Genomic DNA, 26,509 nt, shown 5'->3' on the forward strand with positions numbered 1-26,509 from the left:
TTGTAATTTATGGTGAGATTTAGCACCACTTCCGGCCGTAGCTGCATCCCTTCTAGCCACAACCAGCTGAGCCACCGGAAGTGCACTGCTAGCTGCCGCGATTTGAGCTTGCCGTCTCTCTCCTCGAACGATCGCAGGAAGGTTGCGGTTTCCAGCTGGACTTCAGCATTAATTATTTGCACAAATAAGACTCTGTGGGATCACCGGTGGATATTTCCTCTTTCCATGGTAACGGTAAGAGTTTACCACAGTGATCCGATTAAACTCTTGTGACGAATAACAATTATATTACATTATGCGACTGCATTCATTGTTTGAACCGTAAACAAACTTGAAAGTACAAAAGTTACTCGAGGCTTATGCATTCGTTTTTATAACCATTAAAAGCTTAAGACGGACATAATACTCGTTTATTGAACCGAATTGTTCAATATCACCACACCGAACTGAAGATTATGGAGCAACATGGCGCCTTTTCAGTTCCCTGATCGAGCCAGTGCGTGCACTGCGTTTCCTCCGAACAGCGTCAAAATGTACGGGATATTCACGACATGCATCTTCTTTTCCACGGAAACAAGTGCTTTCACGGTCGTTTTCAGTAACATTTGCGAATTTTATCGTGAAACTAACGATGTCGTCGCGTGACGTCACTTTGTGATCACAAAATGGCGGACGTTTTGTTGAGTTCGTGCAGCCTCGCTCGATCCATTTTTTGTGGTTGTGATACCAAAAAAGACACACCACGGTGTGTAATGATAGTCAAGAAGAGTATCTTTGTACTGAAATATTTTTTAAAACAGAAGAAGAAATTGATGTTTTACAGTGGTGGCTCCGTTTACTAGTCAATATATAACGTTAGGCTATATATATATATATTTAAAATAAATTAAAAAACAAGCATAATTTAACCAGAATTTACAGGAGTTTTACCAGTTTACGTTACATTAGGTGAAAACTTTTACAAGTACATTTGCACTTGTGACTTAATTTGACTGTCCTGTTAATCAAAATATATTAAAATATAATATCAACTGTTTGTCTGTCTGTAGATAAAAACATAAACAAAATAAAAAAAACTTGCCAGCGAAGTATAAAAAATTTGGTTGAACACTAACTATGAAGCTATTTCGTTGGATACACAGAAGAAGATCTAACTTGGTTTTTAATAAAACAACAGGTTGCTAAAAACACAATGTCAATAGTAATAAGGTCGGTTTTGTCCAGTTGCGCGTGTGTGCGTTTACCTGTTTGATGGTCAATCCTCGAGTAAACTCATGAAGATACGCAAAACACCTCCAGAGTCACGGTGGGTGAAGTTATAATTCACTGAATATGTTCTTCATTTTCTTCCAGTGTCTCCAGATCTCAGCGAATCTTCGAGATTTAACGTGAAATACAGAACGTATATTGGTTTGGTACAGTCAACGGAGTTTGCATCTGTATTGGAGCTGGTTTCTTTGACCAAGGACATTTTCTTTAAATGGTGATCATGGTCACCGTCGGTTCACTGAAGAGTGAAAAAACAGGCAATTTTTGGGGAGCATTTTTGTTTGGCCCCTAAAACGTTAACGCTTTATCTTTATTCGTTTTCATAATGTTGCGATTTATTGACGACTTCAACTAGTTTTCATTGGCGACATTTTTATTTGCATGAGCGATGGGGTCAGGTGCGTGTGGAACCTTTGCATATGATCAGGACCTAAACCAAATCCACAAGTCCCTTTTTACATTTGTTTTTGTCCACACGGTGTTCTTCTACCATGTGTGCTTTCAGGTAGCCAAACAGTGCATGTGACGTAAAGTAAGACGTTCTGATGTAAAACTAAACTCTTTAGTGTTCACTGACTGTGTCCAGACATTTTACCTTTGGAATTTCTCTTTTCTTCCATGTTGATGCATCGTCAATTTCCAGACCTTGGGGGAAAAATAGCTAAACTGCGAAGCGAATAATCTCGTATCTAAAATCAACTGCAAGCGTTCTTCGCAAACGGGCCATTGAACCTAAAGCTCATAGAGGCATGTCGCACAGAAGAAGCAGAAGCAGTACGCCACCCTCATACAGCACCAACAGCAATGATCCTCGTGACCTGGAGCGACGGATTTTTGTCGGAAATTTGCCCACCGCCAACATGGCGAAGAAGGACATGGAGGATCTGTTCAGGCCATATGGCAAAATACAGGGTTAGTAGCGTATGTTTAGAAAATCTCACATTTTAGTGTTGCGTACATCATTTTCTCCAGATTGCGCTTAGACTATTTTCACGTGAGGTCTCTACAAGGTTTGGTCAAAGATCAGTTTTGTTGCGTTTCAAAAAGCAAGGGACATGTAGGCCAAAAAAATCCACCAGCAGAAGCACGTTTTCGTGCAGCAAACGAAAATGATTGTTCCTTTTTGCAGCCTTGTCCCTGTTTCGTGGGTATGGATTTGTGCAGTTTGAACGGGTGGAAGATGCTGAGGCCGCTAAAGCCGGACATAATGGTCGAATTTATAGAGGTTATAAACTAGGTAAGGTCTAATTTAGTGTTCAAAACATTAAAATACAACTCGAGAACGCATTCCGAGTCATTCAGCTTACAGTTACGCTAGGACAAATAGTCTTTAATAGAATTTAACGTGAGAAATCTGTTACACTAAAACTTGTTGAAATCAAAGATTGTATCGCACGTATACAATGCTTAGCTTTTATTTTCTGTTTTACTGACTGTATTTGTGGGGGATATAAATGAAATTTCTTTGGCTGCATGTGCTAAATCAATAAATAAATTGGAGACAATTATTGTGCTTATTAAAAACATCATCTCTCATGAGCCCAAATTTGACTAGTTTGTAGGTGTTCCTGTTCTTCACGTTTACAATTATAGTAAAGATTTTATGCTTTTTTGGGGGGGGGGTGATCGTGAATTTGGAGCACAGTTGAAGTCCCTTTCTGTTAAAGTTGTGAAATGCTTCTTTTATTTTGCATAAGATGTGAAATAATTCATCGCTGACAGTAGGAAAAACTGGTTTGGCTCAGAAAAATGTCTGTCATGTTGAACGTTTGGGTTGGTTTACTTTCAGATGTAAATATGGCAGCGGAGAGACGACAGAATAAATCCAGGTCAAGCCCTCCACGCAGGTAAAGTATGGCTGGGATTCTTGCTAATGAAGATGACCCCCGTAAACATTCTGGTAACGTGTTTTTCACTCCTCAGTGGACTTCATTCATTCAAACAGCTAGAATAAAGCCATATCCCCTGCGCGAATTCAGACGTTTTTCTCAGGACTCTTAGTTGATTCTTTTTTCTTCAAACGTTCTCACTTTTAAGAGCTTTGTGAGATTTGACTGAAATAAAGTTGAAAGGGTCATTTGAGTGCATTTTCCTTGGTGTGTGTCTGTCTAAAAAGTGTGTTGTTTATTCTGTTTACTTTGCACAGAAACATCATTTGGCACATTCTGCTGGAGTCTTCGGCAGCGCTTTCGTTGAACGTCATAAAAACAAAAATGCGAATCATTTCATACAAAGCAAAAAGTTTTGTTTGAACAATGCAAATGAACGGTTATCAAATAAATACTGTCCTGTTGTATTTTATGCTCATTTTTTGGTTCACTGACTCGGTTCTAAAAGACCATTTTAAAATATTACGTGCAGTGCGTTATGCTGGTTTCTCCAAAGCGATTTAAATGTTGCTGTAAAAAACACAAATGTAAAGGAATTTTGTCCCCAATATTTAAATAAAGATTCATGTTACACCAGATGCCGCGTGACAAAAGAACGCTTTAGAACCCATAATAATTTAACATTTTGTCCACACTGGATGCGGCGCGACAGTCCTATTACAACGGGTCGTGTCGTGTCAGGTGCCAGACTGCTCATCATTCTGAAATTCTTTCAGTGCTGTTTGGATCTGAAACTTGCTCTGATGTGAAAAGAAAACTTTGGAAACTTAAATCAAAAAGGTTAAAAACTCTGTCATCTGCTTAATCTTTAACGTGTTTGCGATTCGAGAGCTTTTTGTTTTATACGATTAATTTGACACCACCTGCTCATTTCTGTGGTCTCCATAGATGAAGACTGGCTGTCCTAAAACTCAATGCATTTCAATATGATCAGAGCCATAATATCATGTACACCACACGTGTGATCAATCTTGCGGGTTTTCGAGTCCTTTAACAGCATAGTTCTCTAAGAAACGATTACAACTTTATAGTCTGTTTGTTTATTTTGAGTGCATTTCTTTAAACATTGAACAGCTTGTTGTATTACTTCTTCATAAATATAGTCTGTTGGGTAGTTTTGAGTGGTTTATTTCTCTCGTTGGCCTTTCGTTGACTTGACCTGCTTTGTCTTCAGACCGACCAGCGGGTACGGGGAGAGTCGGGAGCCTCGACTGCGCTCTCGATCTCCGGTGCACGGACGAGACTCTAGAGAGCACCGTGATGGACGCGAGATGAGAGAACACAGCCGTGAGCCGCGGCCCGGTCCGCCTCGTGAGCGTGATGATGATGAGAGATACAGAGGCTCGGAGGGAAGGGATAAAGATCCTCACTACAGGTGCACACTTTAAATCAGATCCTTCAAACCGTTACCTGGTTTTTCAGTTGAACAAATGCTAATGGTTTCTTGGAGATGACGGTTATGATCGATATTACAGAGGAGAATACGACTATTATCGGAAGAAGGAGGAGCCGTACCCGGAGCGATACAGGGAACCGTGGAACGGCAGACGAGAGCCAGAAGGTTGGTCTGATATTTTAGCTGTTCCAAAACCACCAGTGCATTCAAATACAGAGATATGTCAATTCTTAGTTTGTTGAAATGGAGGTACGTAAATAGTTGATGTAAAATTCTACTCGCCCTCATGTCCTTTCCAGACCTGGGTTTTGTGAAACACTTTCCTGATGTTTGCTTGTGATTTTGCAGAGGAGCGTGTGCGCCCGGAGGAGCGCCGGAGGAACGAGCTGTACCGTCAGTATTATGAAGAGCTGCAGAGGCGCTACGACGCAGAGAGACCAGTGGACTGTTCCGTCATAGTTGTCAACAAACAACAAAAGTGAGTCTCTCAAACATGTTTTTATCATGAGCGCGTGTTCTCGAATGCAGCGTTACCTGTGGCGGTGTTTGCGTGCAGGGAATATGCCGAGACGGTGGGCAGGAAAGCACGTGATCTGGGTATGGTGGTAGATCTCATCTTCCTCAACACAGAAGTGTCCCTGACTCAAGCTCTGGAGGACGTGAGTCGTGCTCGGACGCCCTTCGCCATCATCATCACCCAACAGCACCAAGTGCATCGTTCCTGTACGGTCAACATCTTGTTCGGGACCCCACAAGGTATGTTTGTTTCGTGAAGAGATGGCGTTCTTGTATCTGTACTTTGGTGTGGAGTCTTGGATGACCACAATATATGTCATGTCGCAGAACACAGGAACATGCCAATGCAGGATGCCATGGTCCTAGTGGCCCACAACTTTGACACTTTCAAAGCTGAACACCGCGCCAAAGAAAGAGACGAGATCGCCAGGAAGGCCGCCAAGATGGCCGATGACGTGTTGATGAGGGAACATGAGAGGGAGGGACATCCTTCAGCTCTTCTGACTCACATCACACTGCTGACAGAGGGCAGGTGGGTCGACACACACAAACAGCGTTCTCGTGTTTCTTTAAATATACACATTGGGTCTCATTCACTAAGTTTGCGTACACACAAATTTCTGCCCAAAATATATAAGTTTCTCTGGATAAATGCCGACGTGCAGAAAGCATTTTTATGGAGTTGGTTTGGGCTTTTAGTATGCAAATCTGGGGCAGACAGACACCCGTTATCTTTGCTAATTTATCAACATTAGAACAAGGTCGTAAAAACAAATAAATGAATAATTTACACAATATTAGTCAATGAAACCCCCAGTGACCAATGGCTATTGTCTGAGAAATTGTGCTAGATTGATTTTGGAGCACAAATTAAGCCAAGAAGTTTTTTAATTTTTACTAGAAATTGATCAATTAGTTACTTATCTAGTGGATTATTTCTTTATCTCAGGTTTATGACTCCAGAGGAGTTAACCATGCTGATCGACTATCTGAGAGAGAAACGTGATCGTCTTGTCAGAGGCTCTACAGATGCAGGTGAGCTACTGTGGTATTTGTGACACACTGTCTACATCGGACATGAGAAGCAAATCACTTGTCGGCAGGTCGCTGGTGAGAGAGATGCAAGCAAAACTCAACATGGCTTATAACCGTACAAACGTGATATAGGTGTTTTATTCAAAAACAAAAACAAGTGCGTTCATGTCAGGTAAATGCGTTTCTCTCTCTTCAGCACTGCTCCCCCCAGCTGTCACTCATGATCCCGCCCAGCCGACACAGACTCTGAGTGCTCCTGCTCAGCCTGCGTACATGCACTCTCACCTGCCTCCAGTTTCTGCTCCCGCCTCCACCAACAGTCAACAGCAGGAACTCCAGGCCAAAATCCTCAGCATGTTCAACAGCGGCGGCAGTTCCGTTGTGGCCGCCAGCCCGGCTCCCGCACCCCAGTTGCAGGGTTACACGTCCTCTCTCGGCCCTCAGAACACGGGGCTCCAGTCGTCTCTGTCTGTGGGCGGTGTGCCTAAAACAGCCGTCGTTCAGCCGCAGAGCATGATGAGCGCTCGCTCCGCCCCGAGACCTCCCGTCAGCCGGATGCCGGGTCCCCCGAGGCAGCCGGTCCCCGCGGGTACAGGGATTAACTTCGATAACCCCAGCGTGCAGAAAGCGCTGGATACACTCATCCAGAGTAACCCTATTAACCACCTGGTGAATTTAGGAGGGATGGGTCAGGCACCCAGGTCAGCGCCTCAGGGCATGGATCAGGGTCCGCCGCCCATGTCTCACTATTCACGTCATTACTGAAAATCTCACAACAATCAAATTAACATCGTTCTGAAGTTTCATAAATTATTTTTTTCTTTGTCATAGGAAATGTTTTCTGTGGAGTCAGAGGTGAAATCCATAATTTACGGGTTTTGTTTTTCTTTTTGATACATGGACGAGTTAGATGAACACCTTTTGAACGTAATTCATTGTGTAACGCTGCATCTTGTAGATTGGAATATTTTTGTTGTTTTATATAAAATCTGCACAATGTATATACTAGCAAACTTGTGGCTCAATAAACTCATTTTTAAATACTGAAGTTTTGTCTCATTTTTGATTTAAAGATATTTTCATTAAACAATCTATACGGTCATGTGGAGGAAGATTTTTACTCTTGTGTTTTCACCTTCAGTGATGTCAGACAAGACTACTCGTCTTCAAAGCAATTTTTAACCTCGATCGTCTATCCCCAGAATCCAAAAGGTTACTGTGGGGAAAGCAGTCATTGAAATAAAAACGTGCTCAGATAATGCATAATAAAATGGTAGTAGTTTATTGCATTTTGTGCTGACAAATCTATAAAATGGAGTGAGAATTCTGCAGAAGCCATAGAGAGAAAGCATTGGAAATGTAAGAGAAAACTACATTGTTTTCTTCATGTACCATGAAACACAATAATAGATAATACTCGTCATTTATCTTTTTAAAATATTGAACTTGCACCGACACAAAGAATAAACACCTCAACACTGTTTCTGCTATATTTAAAGGACCCCCCAATCCTTTCCCACGGTCCCAATGTGTACGTCATTGTACGCACACAAACATACAAACTGAAATAACACGCACAAACACAACTGCATTCAAATGCAAGTACAAAATGGTTTCATCTCAAATGAATGAAAAACAAGCCTGAGGGACCTGAATGAATTCACAGATGTGTTAGTCATTTTACCTCTGCTGATGTCATCACGTGAAAACTTCAGGTTAATATCACCACAGAATGCATTTAGAGTCGAAGATGTAATGCACGAATGCTCATCTAGTCATTAAATGACATTTCAATATCTCACGTATAATTATATCCTGTTACGTTACTCTAGGAAAAATAAGTTATCAACCATAAGCACTGCACTTTAGTTAAACATCCCTTGACATATAGCTGCCAGATTGTGTGTTTAAGGCATGAATATGTGTAAAATGTAAATGATTGTATACAAAACAACAAACCCCTCAAGCTTCCTTTAAATTCATTAGAATGACAGTTTTTAATACACTAAAGACATTTCCAGGTTAACACAAATATACTTTGGTAAATTCTTCTTTTCATAAATTAACTTGTGATAAAACGGTCTCTTTTCTTGGCTAAACTAACTAGACTATAGTTAAAATAGACCCCTTTACATCAGTCCATACGCATTCACGCTAAGATACGAAAGGGTCTAAAGAAACACCAAGAACACCAAACGTCTGGTAAAAATAACGCATTTACAATGAAAAGAACGCAAATAAACCGGCGTCAACATAATACTGTGCATCACAAAACACTGAAATATTTATATATGTATATATTATATATTTATATCTAGATATCAGCTTGTTCAGGGTAATGTGCATGCGTTGAACAGGACAACAGGTCTGGATTCTGGCTCTATTTGAACTGATTCACGTGTAAGTTTTCAACATATGGATCCCTAAGAGCTCACCAACACAACTCAAGTCCTTTACTATCACCGTTACTGGAACGTTTCTCAAAACAAATACAAGCTAAACCCGACATTAACTGAACCAAACATTTGCTATGAAACACTTCTTCCAGCTAACGTTACTGCCACGCGCAAAAGTTGGAAGTACCTCGCCAAACTTTGCAGAGAGCTCCGCCCCCAGATAATCATCAGTCTGTGATGATTGGCTATTTTAACTGGAAGGCGGGGCTCACACTGAGCATTGCATTTGTACCCATTCGGCATCTTGTTATTCCACAATCTTTTCACCTTCACTTTTTTTCAATAAGAAGAGGAGTGTCTTCGTGTCGACGGTTTTCAGAGCCCTTTTGTATTCTAACATGTGTCTGTTTGTAAGAGAACGCCTTAACTCCATTTCTCTAGTTGCTACACACAACCCGGGGTTTTATCGTGTAATACTGACTAAAGAGAAGAGAAACGCCGTCAGTTTGAATAGAGCCAAGGCCAGCAGTGGAAGCGCTTGTTTATTATCTTTAATTCATATTCATATGATGGGATTTATACGGTGATCACATTTCAGTACAGTGCTCAAAGATGTGAAATGATGACGTGAGGTCAGGAAGGACGGGAAATGATTGAAACATCGATTCAATGTGTTGTATTAGAAATATATCTTCTTTTTCTCGTTTTTTACATCTACATATACTCTTATTTTTGTTCAACGAAATGCTAGAATCTCATGCCAAATAAACAGCATACACACACCGACAGCATCATAAAATCAATATGTTCAGGTAGTCATTTTACCGCAGCAAACAAACGTGTTCGGTCGGCAAAACCTCTAAATCAGAAGTTTCCATCCATGCTCCCCATACACGGATCCAAGAACAGGGTTAAGAGATCAATGGTGTAAGTGACTGCAGTACACACGTCTGCCACTGGAGGCATCAGCGCTGAAATGTTTCGTCACGCTGGATCGTAATTAACTCTGTAAGTCTGTTTAAAGTGCATTTCTATCTCAGCCACCATAGAACAGATGTGACACACACTTCTCTTGCACACTGATGAACTACGTGTCAGGACGATTCTGAGAGAAGCTGAATTGTGAGCGAAGCGGCAACTTAAAATGTCAATTTAAATATGCCGTACGCACTACTTTAAATCGAAATCAATATTGCACGTTACCGGTGAAAAAAGTGTGGAGCATTTTTTTTCGGTGTACTAACTAACGCAACAGGGAAGGAAAATCCGCTGCTACAGCATCTCAACATCGATATTATATACAAAGGAAAAAACAAAACAAAAATAGACGACAACTGGCATCACACACCGAATATCCCGCTAATCTAACCGACATGATCTACGAGTACCGAACCACCACACGTGAAAACGCTACATACAGAGTCGATAGCGGCAACAGTCTGAAACGGTCTGCGTTGACATTTTGTCATAAACTGCCCTTTAACTTACATCTCGATAAATTTCACCTACAACTAATTCTCCAACACAACACCATGCAAACAGGAGAAAAACGATCGTATGCAAATGAGTTGAAAACATCTCTGAACGAACGAAGTGTCGTTTATTCTCGAAACATCATCTGAGGCTCAGTCTATGCAGGTAGTATTTCGTTAAAATGCTTTAATGCGTGGTTATGTTTGGATCGAGTGTGCTGTTTGTGAACGTTATCCAAAAAACAACTCTGAAATAAAGTTGATTATAAGGCTCGTTTTTGATGCAAAGGGCCGTACAGGTGCGTTCTTCAGCATTAACCCCTCCCCCCAATTACCGTGTAAATATACCTTTAAATATTTAAATATCTTTCGCTCTATGTCCACGCACAATCCGATCTAATCATACATAGCAGCAGCATTCATATCCTATGAGCTTTAAATGTAAACTATCAATCTGTCATTTTGTAAACTACTGTATATGCGATTTAAGTTATATATGAATAACGATAAATATTTATCATGTATATGTATGGTTGATGGTATTTCTGCTGTTGAAACTATGGAAAAAGAAAATGTATAAAATCATTTGTACCTCTACAAAAATAAATAATGCAATGTGATTTCCCAATTGCACATTTACCCGTGCAAAAATACTTTCTGGCCTCCAGAACTCGATTTATTTCAGCCAAAATGAAGACTAAGTATGATTTCAAGGAACCAATTTGGCGAAATAATTTTGATTTTCTGTGTGTATTACAGAACTGCATATAGAGTTTAGATTATAGGTGTTAGCTTTAAAATCTTTGCATTTTTTCTTTAAAAACAACTCAATCTATTGCTGCGTTAAATTTGTGTCAGAATTACCGTCATAACAAAATACGATTTTGCTCTGTTTAATCTGCTAACATTCTGTGATTCAGATACGATTCTTTGTTATAATATATAATATTGTTATAATATATAAAAGAACTAAAATAACACTGCAAAATATGAAACCAATTGAGTGATTCGGTAATTCTGACAGAAAATGAAGACAGCATAATATTGCACTTCTAAGTGAATACGTCAATGTTTGAATTCTATTGAATTCTAACACCGTGTCTACACCGGACGTGGCGCGACGCGACACACGGCTTGTTCTAATCGGATTGTCGCGCCGCATCGCGCCACGTCCGGTATGGACAAAACTTAAAATTATAATGGGTTCTAATGCGTTCTATTGTCTCTTATCGCGTCGTGCAGCATCCGGTGTAGACACGGTGTAACACAATTTTACATTTTCGTTGATGTGGCACAAGTGAAATCGACATTTGGCAATACAATCAGATACTAGAATACTTTAAATTTGATAGACAATTGAATAAATGTATATAGATTTTGGCTACGATATAGATCATTTATAGATAATAGATTTCTCTGTAAACGAGCAAACGCCGACAATTTCGCAAAACAGGAAAACATGTCTAACTAACACTCAAGAACACAACTTTAGTCATTCATGCACACACACACGCACACACACACACACACACACGTTCGTTCAATGAATCTGTCGACTCATGAAATCATTTGTTACACAGTGGCTGTCAGTGCAGGTTGAGTGCTTGTTGGGGTTTGTTACCGTACGGTAGAGTACAGTACACGTCAAGCAACCATAATGAGAAACCTGTAGCCTTCAAAACACCCTGTCAGATTACACCAGAAGCTTCACAATAAAAATACTACACCAACATCTAATAATGCCTATTTACACCAATCCACGTTTTTTTTCTTTCAGTAATTATTCAAAATAATTACAGTGTGGATAGACGGCTCTTGTTCATTGCTCGGCTGTCGTCTGACGGCGAGACGCGCAGCATTGGCACATGTGACTGTAGTTGGCAGGGGAATAGCTAGCCACTTAAAAACCAACACAAACAAACGCAAAGATGGAGGAGGATGAGAGTAAACAAAGGCAGACAGAGAGACTCGACTTCATAGTCATCACGAAATGGCATTCGCGGACCCGTTTGACTTCCGTAACGTGACATCGTTCAGAGTGAAGGGGAAACGGCGGGTGGGATGTGATCCATCAGGTCAGATTGTGAAGCGTGGCAGGTGTTCGGAGGGGAGCGAGAAGAACGAAATGAAGGTTTGTTTTCTTTTGGAATGACATGCGGCTATGAATCAATAACAATTACAGCAGACATGTGCATTAAGAAAGTAAGCAGGGTTAATTTCACATTGATGTCGATCACATTTGTTGTTTCGGTCAAGTTTTGCTGAGGTTGCCTCAGTCTCAACCCCGGCAGAAATGTTCCACAGCATCTCTGACACTCATGCGTCTGTGAATCCATCTTCATCGAGCCTCGCTTGTTCTGCACTGCGTCCTCAAAACAATGAGAAACAAAACAACAACGAAGAAAGTTGAACCCACCCACGTCTCCTGATTGGATGAGAGTAGTGATCGGCGGATGGAAAACAGTGAAGCGTGAGGACGACGGAAGAGATGAGTCGAGCGGTCACACGAGACTGCATGAGAAGAAGCTGTGCTTGAGACTGACCGAAGGGAATTCTGGGATATTGCTCGGGTCACAGTGGGGCAGTTGCGGAAAGAAGGGTTAAAAACAGGAGGAATATGGGGTGCGGTGACGCTAGTTTCCTAAGAGTAGATGGTGATGACTTCACGACCTCCGCCGCGCACGAGGAGGACCCGATTGAGACCTTCTGTTAAAACCTCCAGGAATTCCATGTCTGAATGATGTTGAGTTAATGAAACAAACTGCGTAGCTGGAAAACATCTGTACACACAAACATGACAATATAAATGCAGTATGCACTATGTAGTATACACTCTGTAGTGTTCAGGATACAGTTCTCATCTCCGGTTTTGTTTTTGGGCGGTCCGGGCATGTTGAGCAGGACCAGTTTGGCTTCCTGGGATTTTTTAACAATGACTTCATTCAGTCTGAGCGCAGTGTGCATGCGTCTGACGTTGGACTGGTTTCTGATAACAGAAATATGAAGAGTTAACACATGCGCTGAGTTCATCAGCTGTAGTGTGTGTAGAGATAGTGTGGACACAGAATCAGAATCTATACTCACAGATTCTCCCACTCACTGACGCATGACAAAAAAACAACAACAATGACACGATGTGAGGAAGAGCCCATTTACAAAATACATTTCAATAAATTAAAATAAATCTGAATTCATGTGAGCAATAAACGCAGATGAGCGTCAGAACAACATTGGAATGAGCAGTAAGACACTCAAGATTTTCTTGTTCATTGTAACTGTAGCTGGTCATATACTGTAGTTAACTAAAACTAAACCTATCAAAACGCTTCTGTTAATTGAAATTGAAAATATTATTTGAAAAACAAACAAAAAAATGTGAAATGTTGCCTCGAAACACTAAAAATATTTAACAAACATAAATAAAACCAAAATAAATTAAAACATAAATATCAATCTTGAAATAAATACATGATAAAAGCACAAAACAAAATCGCAAAAAAATGTAAGTAAAATGAACAACTGAAAATATAAAAATAAAATCACATTTTTGTACAAATAAAAACTATTATTATAAAAAATATTTTATTTTTAGAAATGTATCAGCATTTTAGGTGGCAAACTTAAGTGATAAATCTTTATCTCCCATCAGTCTCTGAGGCAGGTGTAAATAAAATAAATACAAATTAAACTAAAACATAAATAAATTAAAACATAAATATTGAAATAAATACATGACAAAAGCAAAAAAATCACAAAAAACGTAAGTAAAATTAACAACTAAAAATTAACAACATTTTTATATAAAGAAACACTATTATTATAAAAAATATTTTATTCTCAGAAATGTATCAGCATTTTAAGTGATAAATCTATATTTCCCATCATTCTCTGGGGCAGGTGTGATAAAATGACCAATGCTGCGCCCCAATTCGCCTACTCATATTATGCCCTTAAAGTATGCACTGTTTTTGTTATGGAAAAGTATATACATTTTAGTGCGTAGCAAAACTGTATGCACGCACTGGGACATACTAACGCGAAACGGAAGTGGTCGTTGTTGCCAAGACGACACTGTGATCCTTAACTGTCACGAACATCAAAATACAATAATGTAATGTTTACTGTATACTTGCATTTACTCATTTAGTGAAGCATGTTTTAGTTCATTTTATTAATGCAGTGTAGCGTCACTAAACTCCGCCCTCTCGCGGTGAGTTGTGGGTAATATCAGCCGTTAAGTGTCCATGGTGGATTCACACTTTGAATTTTCACCGGAAACAGTAGACCATCCGGGTACTTTGAGAATACTCGTTTCAGCGTACTATGATTTGGGACACACTCATTCTATTTGCGAATACTATATAGTGTGCGGATGGGGACGCAGTATGTTGAGTGTGAACCCATCAGCAGGTGAAGCGGTTTCACTCCACTTACGGTTTCATGTTGAATAAATCTTTAATGGCCTCTGGTGTGGTGGCTCCCATCGGCTTGGCTTTTTCTCCATCACACTTGGTCTCAGTCCAGGTCATCTGAACGGCCGTACCGGGGGTCTCGGCCTCTGCGGTGGGAGACTGCGGGGTGGCTGGGGTGGGGGGGTTGGTACTCTTGTCATGAATGAGTTGCTCCTGTTTTGATGAGGAAACAGGGATGCGCTGAGAATATGAATTAACATGTAATAAAATGACAAAAAAAAAGTAAAAATGAAACACGAAAACAAAAAATATAAAAATAAAACTTAATTCAAAATAGTAAATAAAACAAAAAATACAATTAAAACAAAATAACAGAATATTTGAAGAGTTTGGTTCCAAAAAGAAATCATGTTTTTCTGTGTTTTATTGTACTAGTTAGCTGTATTTTTTGAGTTATTGTGGCTTAAATCAAAACAAACCAACTGCAGTTTGATTGATATTGGAATGCACAATAAAAATGATTTTTGAAAAATGTGTTATCTCATTTTGGAACCAAACTCTTCATTTTAATATAATATTTATATTCTTTGTTTGTATTCCTGTTTTGCCTACATGTGAATGAAAAAAGTTAAATTACAGATGAATAGAAGTCAAGCTGTCGTACCTCTTCTTCTGTTTTCTGGTCTTTGCTGCTGGCCGCCGGCTCCTCGGTCACGCTCAGCTGGGTGTTGACAGCGGCCGGGTTCTTACGGCGGATCGATCCGCGAGAGCTATCAGCGATGCTCTGAATCTGACGAGAGAAATCTGGAATGTAAGCGAAGCCGCCGCGGGGGGGACTGTAACTCTTGTGGGTGGAGTCGTACCTCTCGCTCGCGCTCGTTCTTAGTGAGGTTGATCTGTCTGAGGATCTCAGAACGCTGCTCCATCACCAGAGTTTTCTCATACGTGTACGCTGATATATCACTGTCATGCTGAGGGTGACAGAGAAACCAAATATCAGTCTGAGGTGGTGAATTAAAATCAGAGAAGAGAGAAAGAGATCATCGCACCATCTCCACCACCTCCACAGCGGCATCTATACGCAGATGATAGAGGAACGTGGTGAGATCTCTCTTCATCTGAATGCTGTTATCATCCATCTGAGCCACGGTGAAGATACGCATCTTACACTTTCTCCACACCTACGAAACACATTCACAGCTCTCTATAATTCAACAACGTGTTCTATCCGGAGATAAAACTAAGACGCTTGAGTGATTCAGTACCTTGTGCTGGCGGAGGAGGAAAGGTAACAACATCAGCATTCCTCCATCATGAACGATCCACCAGACGTCAATGTGACCCTCAGTGAATCTCTCTCCGTTCGACGGGAACGCCGAGATGTTCTTGGGCACGAGGAGAGCTTTACTGGCCGCGGTGGTCTCTCTCACCAACTCTGAAATAACATTCGTTTATACTGTATATGTTAGTGATGAACTTAAAAAGCTTTTCCGTCGAGAGGCATGTGTGTGAATGTGGACAAAAACTAAATTCTGTCACGTTTTTGAAACACACTCTTAAAAAAAAGGTGCTTCAAAAGGTTCTCCGATGCCATAGAAGAACCTTTTGGATCCATAAAGAACCTTTAACATTATTATAAAATTCTAAAGAAGTAAGAAAGAGATGGTTCTTTGACAGAATGGTTCTTCGTGGAACCAAAAATGGTTCTGCTATGGCAACCTTTTAAGCGCCTTTATTTTTATAACGTTATAAACATATGTTTATAAAAGAATGTTTTTATTTTTTTTGTATTTTAGGATTTGAATTTTAACATAGTTTGTATTATTCCGTGTTTTGATATGTTTACTATGATACTTAAATGTGGAAAAGATATGAAACAAATACATGTTTATAATGTTATAAAAATAAATATAAACAATCATTTTATAAGTGATTTGTAAAATAAACAGGTATTTGTATTCCACAGGTAAACAGTTGTGACGCTGCTGTCTCGTGCCTTCAGCTGTTCAGAGATCAGTTCGTAACACTCACAATAACACATGTGATGTAACACAACTGGCCGATTAAATAAGGAAAAATGCTCCGTTTGTTTTTGTGAGTACCATTTCATGTCTCAAATGTTTCTCCCAAAACGCCTTAGAAATTCCCTATCTGTGTTGCACATATCTGATTTCATTTAAGACTCCTCAGACTTTTGAGTTTTCAACCTTTGAGATCCTTTTCAGAAGCTCTCAACCAGTATTTTTCAACCCTTATCAGTGAGATCTCCTCACGTCTCGGTCACTCACCGATGAAGTTTCTCCAGCTCTGATGGTCCTCGGTCTGTTTCCAGTTCCGTGGCCAGCTGGCCAGAACCGTGTTGTGTTGAAGACCACCCAAACCTCCGGCCTGAAGCAGATGTGAGGTGGCGTCTCTCAAGTTGGAGGAAATCACCACCTGACTGAAGCCTTTAACCTTCTCTGTCTCCATCAGTTTCCTCAGAGACTGTGTGAGAAATCACAAGCATCAAAGTGAGAGAAATATGACTGAGAAACACCTAAACACAACAAAATGAAAAAATGAAAAAAATGACCAACAAGGACACATTTACATTTTAATCCAGTTCCGGCATGAATGGAATGATCAAAAAACACGTTATTTAAAATGGTCACAGTAACCAGAAGAGCATTTTATTATGTCATTGCTACACCGCAAAAAGTGTATAAAAATAATGTAAGAATTAAGTAAGTTTATGGGAAAAACAAGCAAAAATATCTGTCCATGGGGTGAGAAAAATAAACTTGAATTAGGTACTTGAGAAAAAGGTCAAACTAAATTCAATTTTATTTTTCTCGCCCCATGGACAGATTTTTTGGCTTGTTTTTACCATAAACTTACTTAATTCTTACATTCTTTTTCATAAAACAAGACCAAATATCTTAGGTCACTTTTCTTGTCAAGTAATTCTATATTGATTTAAGAAGTTTTAGATATTTTCACTAAAAACAAGACAAAAATGCTTAGTAAGAATGTTATTCTTTGCAGTGTAAGCGTTGTAAAAGTGTTCGTATAAAAACATGATTCTTACGTTGTTAATGGGATATATCAAGTCATTTTGATAACGCAATGATAATGTTAATAAAACACTCTTAAAACTGGGAATCTGGATGTGATAGTTTTTACTTCCATATTTTGACGCATTTCTGAATGAAATGGAATTAAAATGAGAAAAATAGTGGGCGTGGCTTATTTTTTCACTACGATTTGATTGGATGTATAAAAACAGCCGTCGCATTTTGAAATGGAACTGAGAGCAGACTGACAGTTAAAGGGGAGGAGTTAACGGAGGCTCCGCCCAAGCTGTCTAACATATGTCATGTAAGATGGATAGTCATTTCAGGGCGGAAGTGCATTTTCAGATTTTAACTAAAGATTATCAGGGCACACGAATTTTAAAAAGAGAACGTCCCACATTGATCAACTTTTTACAAGAAACGCTGCAATATTTCATGAAAAAATAGGATTTGTAATTTTTTATTTTACTGGGACTTTAATGCACTAATACTAATACACAACGTTCAAAATATCGTTTTAGAAATGTTATTTAACAACTTGAAACTCCTTTATTATGGGACTGACTGTGTTGAATTGTTTTGAATCTAGAAAATTCCTCTCGAGTCATTGGCCAATTCACATTCACACTCGTGAACTGAAATGAAGCCGCTTGCGTCTAATCCGGATTCAAGTGATCCCTCAAATGTTGTCTATGCTATATTTCCAAACACATGGTGTGTATTCTGTGCATGTCACCTGTTCAGCCTCTTGGCTCTGAGGAAAGTTGTCCAGGTACGTTCCCACCAGCGCCGTTCCCACGATGGTCAAACCCTTCCCGGCCTTCAGCTGATTGGTCAGAGAGAGCAGACGAGGCTGTTCCACGTTCAGCTCAGAGTCCATACTGACCAGAACTAAGATCTGAGGTCTGTGACGAGGAAAGCAATATTTCTGCAATGTTTTTACAGCAGTATTTGTTTGTATTCATACTCTTAAGTAATAAGTATCGTGAGTGTGTTGAGTGAGTTAACACGCACCTCCAGTTTTTGGTGTGTGGAGGTCCTTCTTCTAACCTCATGAGGGCATATCGGGCGGCACTGAGGGACAGCCCTCTAATTCCATCACCCCATTCCTTCTCCGCCCTGTCAACACAAAACAAACTGCTTTCCACAACCATTTTGATTTTGTTTATACATATAAAGTACACACGTAGATGTGTGATCATTCAACCACTCAGAGCCGATCCTTCCTATACGCAGACAACGCAGGGCCCCTGCACCACCAGGGGACCCCTTGAGTATCGAATCAAAAACACTATTGTAAACAAGACGCTATTTTTATCACTTGCGGATTCAAATTTAGAGGAATCATTAATTTATTTTTTAATACTTAATTTATTTAATTACTGTTAAATACTCGGATATCATGTAGTGGGCGGAAGGTAATGACATGCGCATGATGTGCTGATATGACTCTTTACTTATGACCATGGCTTCAAAACAGAGCTATACGCCTGGAGAGGAAAAAAACCCCCCAACAACGTGAAGCAAAAGAACAAGGCAGCATGTGTTTTTGTACTATTTTAGTTTTGCCAAATTATGCAATGAATTACTTACAAACAATTCTCCAGTACAGACAGGGCTGGACTGGGACGTTAATTTGGCCCTGGCACTTTTGACCAGCTTCGGCCCTCCACCATTTTTGTTGATGGGTGGGGGGTGTGTGCGAGTGGTATGTTGTGCTGCTGTCATTGCCTTTCATGCATACATGTGCGATTCGCAATTGCGTTCGCGTTCCGTGCATACGTGCCCGATTCACGCTTCTAATCCGTCCGTCTCTCTGGCCCATGCGTCCGTTTCAGCCCAAAAAGTGCATCGGCCCACCGGGAAAATGCCCGGTATGCCCGATGGCCAATCCAGCCCTGAGTAGAGATTTCCAAACTCAGCATTTGTCCACTGTATATCGTTTGCCTGTTATAATATGTCATCTTTAGTTTGTGCCATCACACATACTGTAGAGAATTATTGATGTGTTTTCATATGCTTAGCTTTCTTGAGTTAACTGTATTTATCATGCTTTATTTTTGTTAGTAAATCCCTCATTTGGTTAGTAAAAACAGCGTTTGCGTACTATGGTTTTTTTTGACAGCTAGATGGCTCCAGAGCCATGCGTTTTGTCAATCAAATTTGTCTTCATTTGTTTAAGTGTGTTAATTGATTTTTTACAGTTACAGTTATGTTTTATCTAATTGTAATTTTTTTTACAAGGGCCCCCCACAAGTTAGCTTAGGGCCCCCAGATGTCTAGGATCGGCACTGCAACCGCTCCAGACATGTTGATGAATATTTACATACAATTTCTTATGGGAATATAATTGGATTCCAGTCACAGGAACTGTTTCAAATCTTTGTCATAAAATAACTATTTGAGAAAAACTGTTGGCATTTACCTCGGTAAAGATTCTATTCTATTCCACACACACACATAGTCTATAGTCCTCCTGATGTAGGCACTCCTCTTTAATTTCCGGCCGGTTGTAGGTCACTGTTGGGCTTGACTTTCGAAGCATTTCAAAGCACAGCCGCTAAACTAATCAAATCCCACAGCGTCGGCGAGGGCGGATTATGAGGGATCTGAAATCCTCACAGGTCAAATGACTGAAACTCAATTCCAATCTTTCTTCTTCAACCCACCCGGGTCACAATCCACTTACCCACAGAACTCGATATACTTGTAGATACAGCTGGCGATCACCATGGCAACAATGGCGTAGTACCAGGAACAGATGAACATGAGCGACAGACACAGACTCATGCCGAGGAAAGACAGAGTCCTGCGAGAGCAGAGGAAGCAGATGTTAGCAGAACGTTTGAACACTAAAGCCTGGAACACGACGGGTTCTGAGCTCACCAGTGATAAAACTTGAAGCGCGGTCTCCAGTTGGGCGTTCTGAGCAGAGTCTGAACAGCGCAGGCCAAATTCACAAACATGTAGCACATGAGAAAAAACCTACAAGAAAAACACAAGCGTCAGTGTCGATAAACAAAAAGCAACGGCCTCATATCACATCATAAAGTACACAGCCTACAAATAGTGTTCGCACACTTAAAATCTATGAATGTGATCGCTATAGGTGACAAATGATTAAAACAACCCACAAGAAAAAAGATAGTATATTATATTCACTATAGTAAACTGTAGTAATGTAATGTAAGCTATAGTATTTATTGTAGTAATCTGTAGAATACTACAGTATTTACTATAATAAACGGTAAATTGTATTTATTAAAATACATTTGAGTAAATTTAAGTTCACTATACTATTTACTATAATAAACTGTAGTAAATTGTAGCATACCATAGTATTTAATATTTTTTAGTACATTTGAGTATACTATGGTATTTACTATACTAAACTGCAGCATACTATAGTATAACTATAATAAACCATAGTAGACTGAAGTATACTATAGTATTTAGTACAGTAACTAAAAAACAAACACTCTAGTATTCTATAGCGTTTACAATAGTCAAGTTCAAAACCCCTATAGGAACTAAATACAACAACATACTATAATATTTTTGTTCATGAGGGAAGTGTCGTTTATTTTACACTTAAAGTTCTCAACACTGATTTTGTTGTACTTCCTCAACAACTTATTTTTGTTTTTAACCCAAAAAGGAATGGCAGCTTTGTGAAAATGATTCCTGTAGATATGAGGTATAGATGTTGGTATGTAAGTTCTTACATAGAGAGAATGGGAGCGACGGAATCTAACGAGGCGATGAGGATTCCACTCTCACAGATACAAGCGGTCAGCAGCAGCGCCCAGGTGGGCTCTCCGTTTGCTTTCCCGTGACCAAACACCTGTCACACACACACACACGCACGCACGCACGCACGCACGCACGCACGCACGCACGCACACACACAAACATAAAATCACATCTCACCGCATTAGAATATGTAAAATATATTCAGAGTTCATTTAAGAAACTTGAGTGGACCACACTATATGCACAAGTCTAAAGACCAGAATCTAGTTTTAATGTGTGTACGTACTCTCAAAAAGGGCACTATGCCATCTCGAGCTATGGCCTGTAGAAGACGAGGAGCGCCAGTCAAACTCTGAAGCCCCGCCCCGCAGGTGGAGAAGAAAGAACCGAAGACGATGACCCACGGCGACGGCCACGCCAGCGTCCCAATAACCAGATTCCCTTTGACAGCCTCACCGAACCTGAAACACGCGCTTTATCATCCTCTCATTCACTCAAACACACTTCAACTGACATGACAGACGGTGAACACGTACTTATCCCTCAGAACTGCTCCTTCAATACAAGAACCAAACAACAACACACTGGACATATCTGAACACTCCAGTCAAAGAAAACACATTCAACTTTAGATCATCTACTCTGACAGCTGCTTTTAGTGTTCGTCTCATTATATTTTGTATGAAATATAATGAGACGAACAGTACTCATTTGAGTGTTAATTAACAAGCTTAAAATGGTTAGCTTTTCCTATACAATATTTGTGTACGCACATTCTACTGCTCAGGTGTATTAGAGGAGGGTGTGTTGTCAGACTGCGTCCAGCAGGTGGAGCTCCATGTCTGTTTACACAGGAAGGATACAGATGATGGAGGTTGTGGTGATGGCCAGTATGGTGCCGATGGGAATGGACTTCTGAGCGTCACGCAGGTCACCAGAACGGTTTGATCCAGCCATGATACCTGTGTGCGACACAGAAGAGTTTGAATGAATGTGTGGCGTTGAGGTTAAACATCTGGACTGAAAATCTGAGTCACATTTATGCATTCAGGAGGTGCTTTAAAGTCCCAAAATAACAGCTGTTATGTCATTGTATTATATAAAATAAAAATATCAAGACCTGTGCCATCTGACGTCATTTGTCAAACAAAAGTCAAAACTAGTGACATCAGCTGGTGTTAAAGTGATTACCCACAGTTCAGCACGTTTCACACAAGAACAAGACGTCACCACAGTTCTTGTCTTCATTTTGAACAGCATATTTATTGTTTTATGTTTCTATAAAATATAAAACTTGTCATTAGGCTTATGTTAACAAATGCAGTTTTCAATGTCGTTTCAATTGGATTCATTTCTATTTGTTTCTTTTTTTGCAGTTTTGCAAAGCAGCTTTATATTCGTATAGAAATATGTAATTTTGAAGAAAAAAACCTTTACATCACAGTACAAAATGATTGTATGTATAGAGTTTTTTAAAGCTCAGAGACTGACCTGTTACAGACGGGAAGTAAATCCCCACCAGCATTGTGAAGAAGGAAGTGATATCTGCCAGAACGTAACGGTTGGTGTTGGTGGGAACGGATTCTGCATCCATAACAGAAGAGAGTCCAGTCTTCTCAATGAAAGACCCCTTTTCCATGTAATTCCCAAAGAGATTCTCTAAAAGAAAAACACAAGAATGAACAAATCAACCCAAGTCATCAAACTGAATGAACTTTTGATGTCATCTTTGAGTCCATATGCAAAAGTGAGCAACAAACAAACTATAGTTTTTTTCTGGAAACATTGATCTGAACAGGTGGCGTTTGTAATATTAAATGTCCATTCACACCAAGAATGATAACTATGGTTTAAAAATCTTTTACGAATTTAAGAGAATATCCACAGATGATACAGATGAACAATTTTGTTGACATCACTGTTTAAAAAACAATGCCATTTTACATTATTTGTCCTGTTATCTTTTATAGAATTTCCACGTAAAATTACAGAAAATTAATTCGTTTTAGAAAAATAATTTTAAAATTAACAAGATTTTATTTTTTACAGTTCATTTTTGAAATATGGTCAAAAACTGTAAAATTACAGAAAAAGACAGCAAATTTACAAGAAAAGCAGGGGAAACTATATATATAGTATATATATATCCTTATATCCTGTAAATTTACAGGCAAAAACAATTATTTTACGGTATATTTCTTCAAACATTCATTCAAACTGTTCTGTGTCATACTCAGGTATCATGGCTGGGATGTAAACTAATTGTTTATTTTTTTAAGTATAAAAGTCTTTTGTGTTTGTAATGTGTAAGTGAATGAAATATCTCCTGTAGTTTGGTTATGACTCAGTTTGTTGTGGTGATGTCATTTTGTGATTTACTCTCTTGACTTCATGTACGCAGGTTGATATTTACCCCACAGAATGCCGCTGGTGACCCCTGGAATGCCCTGGATCTCCGTGACGTTGTTGTTGGTGAAATAAGAGTCGCAGGTTGCGTTCAGAAACTCAGAATCGCAGAAGAGGCTCCAGAGTTTGGTGGTGACAGTCGTGTTTTCGCTCTCGATGACTTTGGCACACACATCGAAGCCTTTCCAAACCAGAGTCCGGTTTCCCAGCACACACACCCTGACAAACAAAAAAAACTTGAAATCTTTAAAGAGCTTTCCATCAAAACACCTCTTGAACTCAGACATGTGCTTAAAAATGTCATATGAACAGGACTTCCCTATTAACTTTCAATCAAATATAACGCATTTATAAGTTCCTATATTGCGTGAGAGTTAAGCATCTTTAGTAAACGCAGGTGTGTGTAAAACATCTTCATACACCTGCAGAATAAATGCTAGCGGTTAAACTCAACACGGCTGCCAGGAGAGCGTCAGTCAGCAATTCAACACCTGTGAAACTAACACTGCCCATTTCACCGCTTTATTTATCTTTATGCTTGAAACTCTGAGATTTCAGGAGGGAATATTTTATATCCATTCCTGATACAACACGAAAGAAGTCTCATCTCAAGAACCCTCACATGCATATTTATCAGGAATTGTAGAAATGAAACACAAGCAAAATTTTTTTAAATAGCATTCACTACAATATTTAACATGTTTATATTAAGGAAAGAAAATCACCTGAACTGGAAACATTGATCTGAACAGGTGGCGTTTGTAATATTAAAGGTCCATTCACACCAAGAATGATAACTATGGTTTAAAAATCTTTTACGAATTTAAGAGAATATCCACAGATGATACAGAGGAACAATTTTGTTGACATCACTGTTTAAAAAAACAACGTAATTTTACATTATTTGTCCTGTTATCTTTTATAGAATTCTCACGTAAAATTACAAGAACAACAGGAAAAAAACATGTAATTTTACAGAGAGAAAAACGTCATTTTACAGTTTATTTCTGGCACCCCAATTGCCAGAAAATTTCTGTTTTTGAAATACGGTCAAAAACTGTAAAATTAAAGAAAAAAGACAGCAAATTTACAAGAAAAGCAGGGAAACTATTTATATATATCCTTATATCCTGCAAATTTACAGGCAAAACTATTATTTTAATATGTTTTTTTTTTTTTTTTTACAATTTTTACAGTAGTATGGTTTTGTTTTTTTCACTTGATAAATGATAAAACATAGACATCCAATCCCCATACTTCACATTTATAAGATTGGGGAAAGAAAGAGAGCTTTAATTCAACACAATGTGATCATCCACTGGTGTGAACAATAACAGTTCTTGATGTGAACGGGCCTTTAATGTATCTCTATTATAATATCTATAATTCTTATAGTAACGTACGGAAAGACGGGGGGCTCGAAGGCTGTTTTGATCACTCCAGCGTAGACGGCGAGAATGGAACAGATGACACAGGCCAGGAAGACGAGTGCCAGCTTGTTGACATACTTCACTCCTACAAACACCAAGATAGCCATGAAGGTCAACACCAACGTGCCATAAACACGCATGTTGTTGAGCATGGCCGTCTCCGCCTCCAGACCCTCCAGACCCTCAATCTTAAATATGGCCGCTTGTGGTACGATATATATCTGAGATCACAGGAGAAAAAGAGGAGAAAAGAGAAGGGGGAGAGGGAAAATGTTTTGCAAAGGGATAAAAAGAGAAATAAAACAACAGAAAGTATTTTTAAGAAAACAGAAGTGTGAAGTGTGTGTTAGTTTTCTTATCAGCGTGTTTATCAGCAAAAAATGTTTACATTGTGCGTGGTCTACAAACATCATGTCATTTATTTATACCGTAAGAATGTTTGTTGCAGGTCTACCGTTCCTTAACCATCATTTCTGTGCCATTTCTCTTTCAGTGTTTGTCCAATATTCACCAAAATGTATTCACCAAATGAACCAAACAAACAGCAGGTAAAACTATAAAATAAAGGAAGGGAATTCTAAATGAAAATAGATGGAATACCAAACAAACAATAAGAGACAAAATGAGAGAGAAATGAGTGAGATGGAGCAGGACACAGTCAGTAAAACAGATAAGAGTGAGTTTGAGTCTTCATCGCAGCGGTCGGGCGTGGAATTAATACTGCAAATGACTCTCCATTAATCCTTATTAAACACTCCACCTGAATTACATTCAATACCATCAGCTCCATATGATTTCAGCAGGTTTCACAACATAATTCATGAAACCATTTCACACCCATGTGAAAAAATATAATCTAGTACACTTTTTAAGTTTACTACAGTAAACTGTAGTAAAATTCCTAGATACTATAGTGTCTACATTCGATCAATTCATTTTAATTATCACAACAGAATACCACAGAATACAATATACTATAATGTAGTACACTACACTTGCATTTACTACAGTAAAGTAGTAAAGTACACAAAAGTATTTTACGATTCCATTTGATGCGATTAGATAAAGATAGAGGTAGATAAAGCATGTGCGGCACAGCACACAGACACATAGATTTGACCAGCTGGTCGCTATGGTGACCTGTTCATTTCATCATATCTGCAGGGTTACACAATACAGCTTTAATCTGTTAGCGCTTTAAATAGACTGAACTGAACTGTAGGAGGGGTAAAACTCAACGCACGTCTACTGCAGAGAACATTCTGAGCTCATGTGAAGAAAGACGTGAGACGATCCTGAGACCTCGACGAGCAAAGCAGAAAGGACACGTGTAGAAAGAATATGAGATGAGATGAGTGAGACTCGCCAGAGCTCATCAGAGGAGCAATTAAACACAGACCTGAATAATTACTGAATTACTCACTCTACCATGAGAGAGAGGGAGAGAGGGAGAGAGAGAGAGAGAGAGAGAGAGAGAGAGAG

The 26,509-nt window shown here is 39.3% G+C and overlaps 2 protein-coding genes across 10 annotated transcripts in view; one reads left to right on the top strand and one right to left on the bottom strand.

The window, feature by feature from the left end:
• The first annotated feature begins 107 nt into the window (after positions 1 to 107).
• On the top strand, positions 108 to 7,153 carry ncoa5 (nuclear receptor coactivator 5). Of its 4 annotated transcripts, none has more exons than XM_057337411.1 (11): positions 108 to 228; positions 1,913 to 2,181; positions 2,399 to 2,506; positions 3,059 to 3,116; positions 4,333 to 4,533; positions 4,634 to 4,719; positions 4,903 to 5,032; positions 5,111 to 5,310; positions 5,398 to 5,602; positions 6,020 to 6,105; positions 6,302 to 7,153. In XM_057337411.1, exons 2-11 carry the CDS (start codon positions 2,019 to 2,021, stop codon positions 6,868 to 6,870), a joined length of 1,806 nt encoding a protein of 601 aa, XP_057193394.1. In that variant the 5' UTR covers positions 108 to 228; positions 1,913 to 2,018; the 3' UTR covers positions 6,871 to 7,153. The 4 variants fall into 4 exon arrangements, with proteins under 4 accessions (XP_057193394.1, XP_057193396.1, XP_057193393.1 ...); XM_057337410.1 differs by having other exon boundaries at positions 117 to 234; XM_057337412.1 differs by lacking the exon at positions 2,399 to 2,506 and having other exon boundaries at positions 119 to 234.
• Positions 7,154 to 7,366: 213 nt separating this feature from the next.
• The window catches only part of slc12a5a (solute carrier family 12 member 5a), a 126,007-nt gene continuing 106,864 nt past the window's right edge, over positions 7,367 to 26,509 (bottom strand). For 4 of the 6 annotated variants that reach the window (XM_057338921.1, XM_057338919.1, XM_057338922.1 and 1 more), the window contains 20 exons: positions 25,001 to 25,248; positions 23,605 to 23,816; positions 22,683 to 22,850; positions 22,055 to 22,153; positions 21,728 to 21,785; positions 21,478 to 21,652; positions 21,164 to 21,282; positions 20,325 to 20,423; positions 20,128 to 20,247; positions 18,453 to 18,557; positions 18,175 to 18,343; positions 16,674 to 16,869; positions 15,651 to 15,820; positions 15,435 to 15,566; positions 15,249 to 15,356; positions 15,050 to 15,175; positions 14,408 to 14,598; positions 13,058 to 13,072; positions 12,826 to 12,959; positions 7,367 to 12,706 (listed from right to left, as the gene is read on the bottom strand). In XM_057338921.1, coding sequence (XP_057194904.1) covers positions 12,615 to 12,706; positions 12,826 to 12,959; positions 13,058 to 13,072; positions 14,408 to 14,598; positions 15,050 to 15,175; positions 15,249 to 15,356; positions 15,435 to 15,566; positions 15,651 to 15,820; positions 16,674 to 16,869; positions 18,175 to 18,343; positions 18,453 to 18,557; positions 20,128 to 20,247; positions 20,325 to 20,423; positions 21,164 to 21,282; positions 21,478 to 21,652; positions 21,728 to 21,785; positions 22,055 to 22,153; positions 22,683 to 22,850; positions 23,605 to 23,816; positions 25,001 to 25,248 — 2,736 coding nt within the window. In that variant the 3' untranslated portion in view covers positions 7,367 to 12,614. Of the gene's footprint in view, positions 12,754 to 12,825; positions 12,960 to 13,057; positions 13,073 to 14,407; positions 14,599 to 15,049; positions 15,176 to 15,248; positions 15,357 to 15,434; positions 15,567 to 15,650; positions 15,821 to 16,673; positions 16,870 to 18,174; positions 18,344 to 18,452; positions 18,558 to 20,127; positions 20,248 to 20,324; positions 20,424 to 21,163; positions 21,283 to 21,477; positions 21,653 to 21,727; positions 21,786 to 22,054; positions 22,154 to 22,682; positions 22,851 to 23,604; positions 23,817 to 25,000; positions 25,249 to 26,509 lie in introns of all 6 variants that reach the window. The other 2 variants (XM_057338920.1, XM_057338923.1) reach the window with 2 other exon arrangements.

This window comes from Triplophysa rosa, linkage group LG7, assembly GCF_024868665.1.
Source record: "Triplophysa rosa linkage group LG7, Trosa_1v2, whole genome shotgun sequence".
Lineage (NCBI taxonomy): Eukaryota > Metazoa > Chordata > Actinopteri > Cypriniformes > Nemacheilidae > Triplophysa > Triplophysa rosa.

Bases quoted from the DNA above. Each gene is read 5' to 3' on its own strand.
- ncoa5 (XM_057337411.1), top strand. From the start codon at position 2,019: ATGTCGCACAGAAGAAGCAGAAGCAGTACGCCACCCTCATACAGCACC. The intron at 4,720-4,902 runs GTTGGTCTGATA...GTGATTTTGCAG, and splicing joins CGGCAGACGAGAGCCAGAAG to AGGAGCGTGTGCGCCCGGAG. The intron at 6,106-6,301 runs GTGAGCTACTGT...CTCTCTCTTCAG, and splicing joins CAGAGGCTCTACAGATGCAG to CACTGCTCCCCCCAGCTGTC.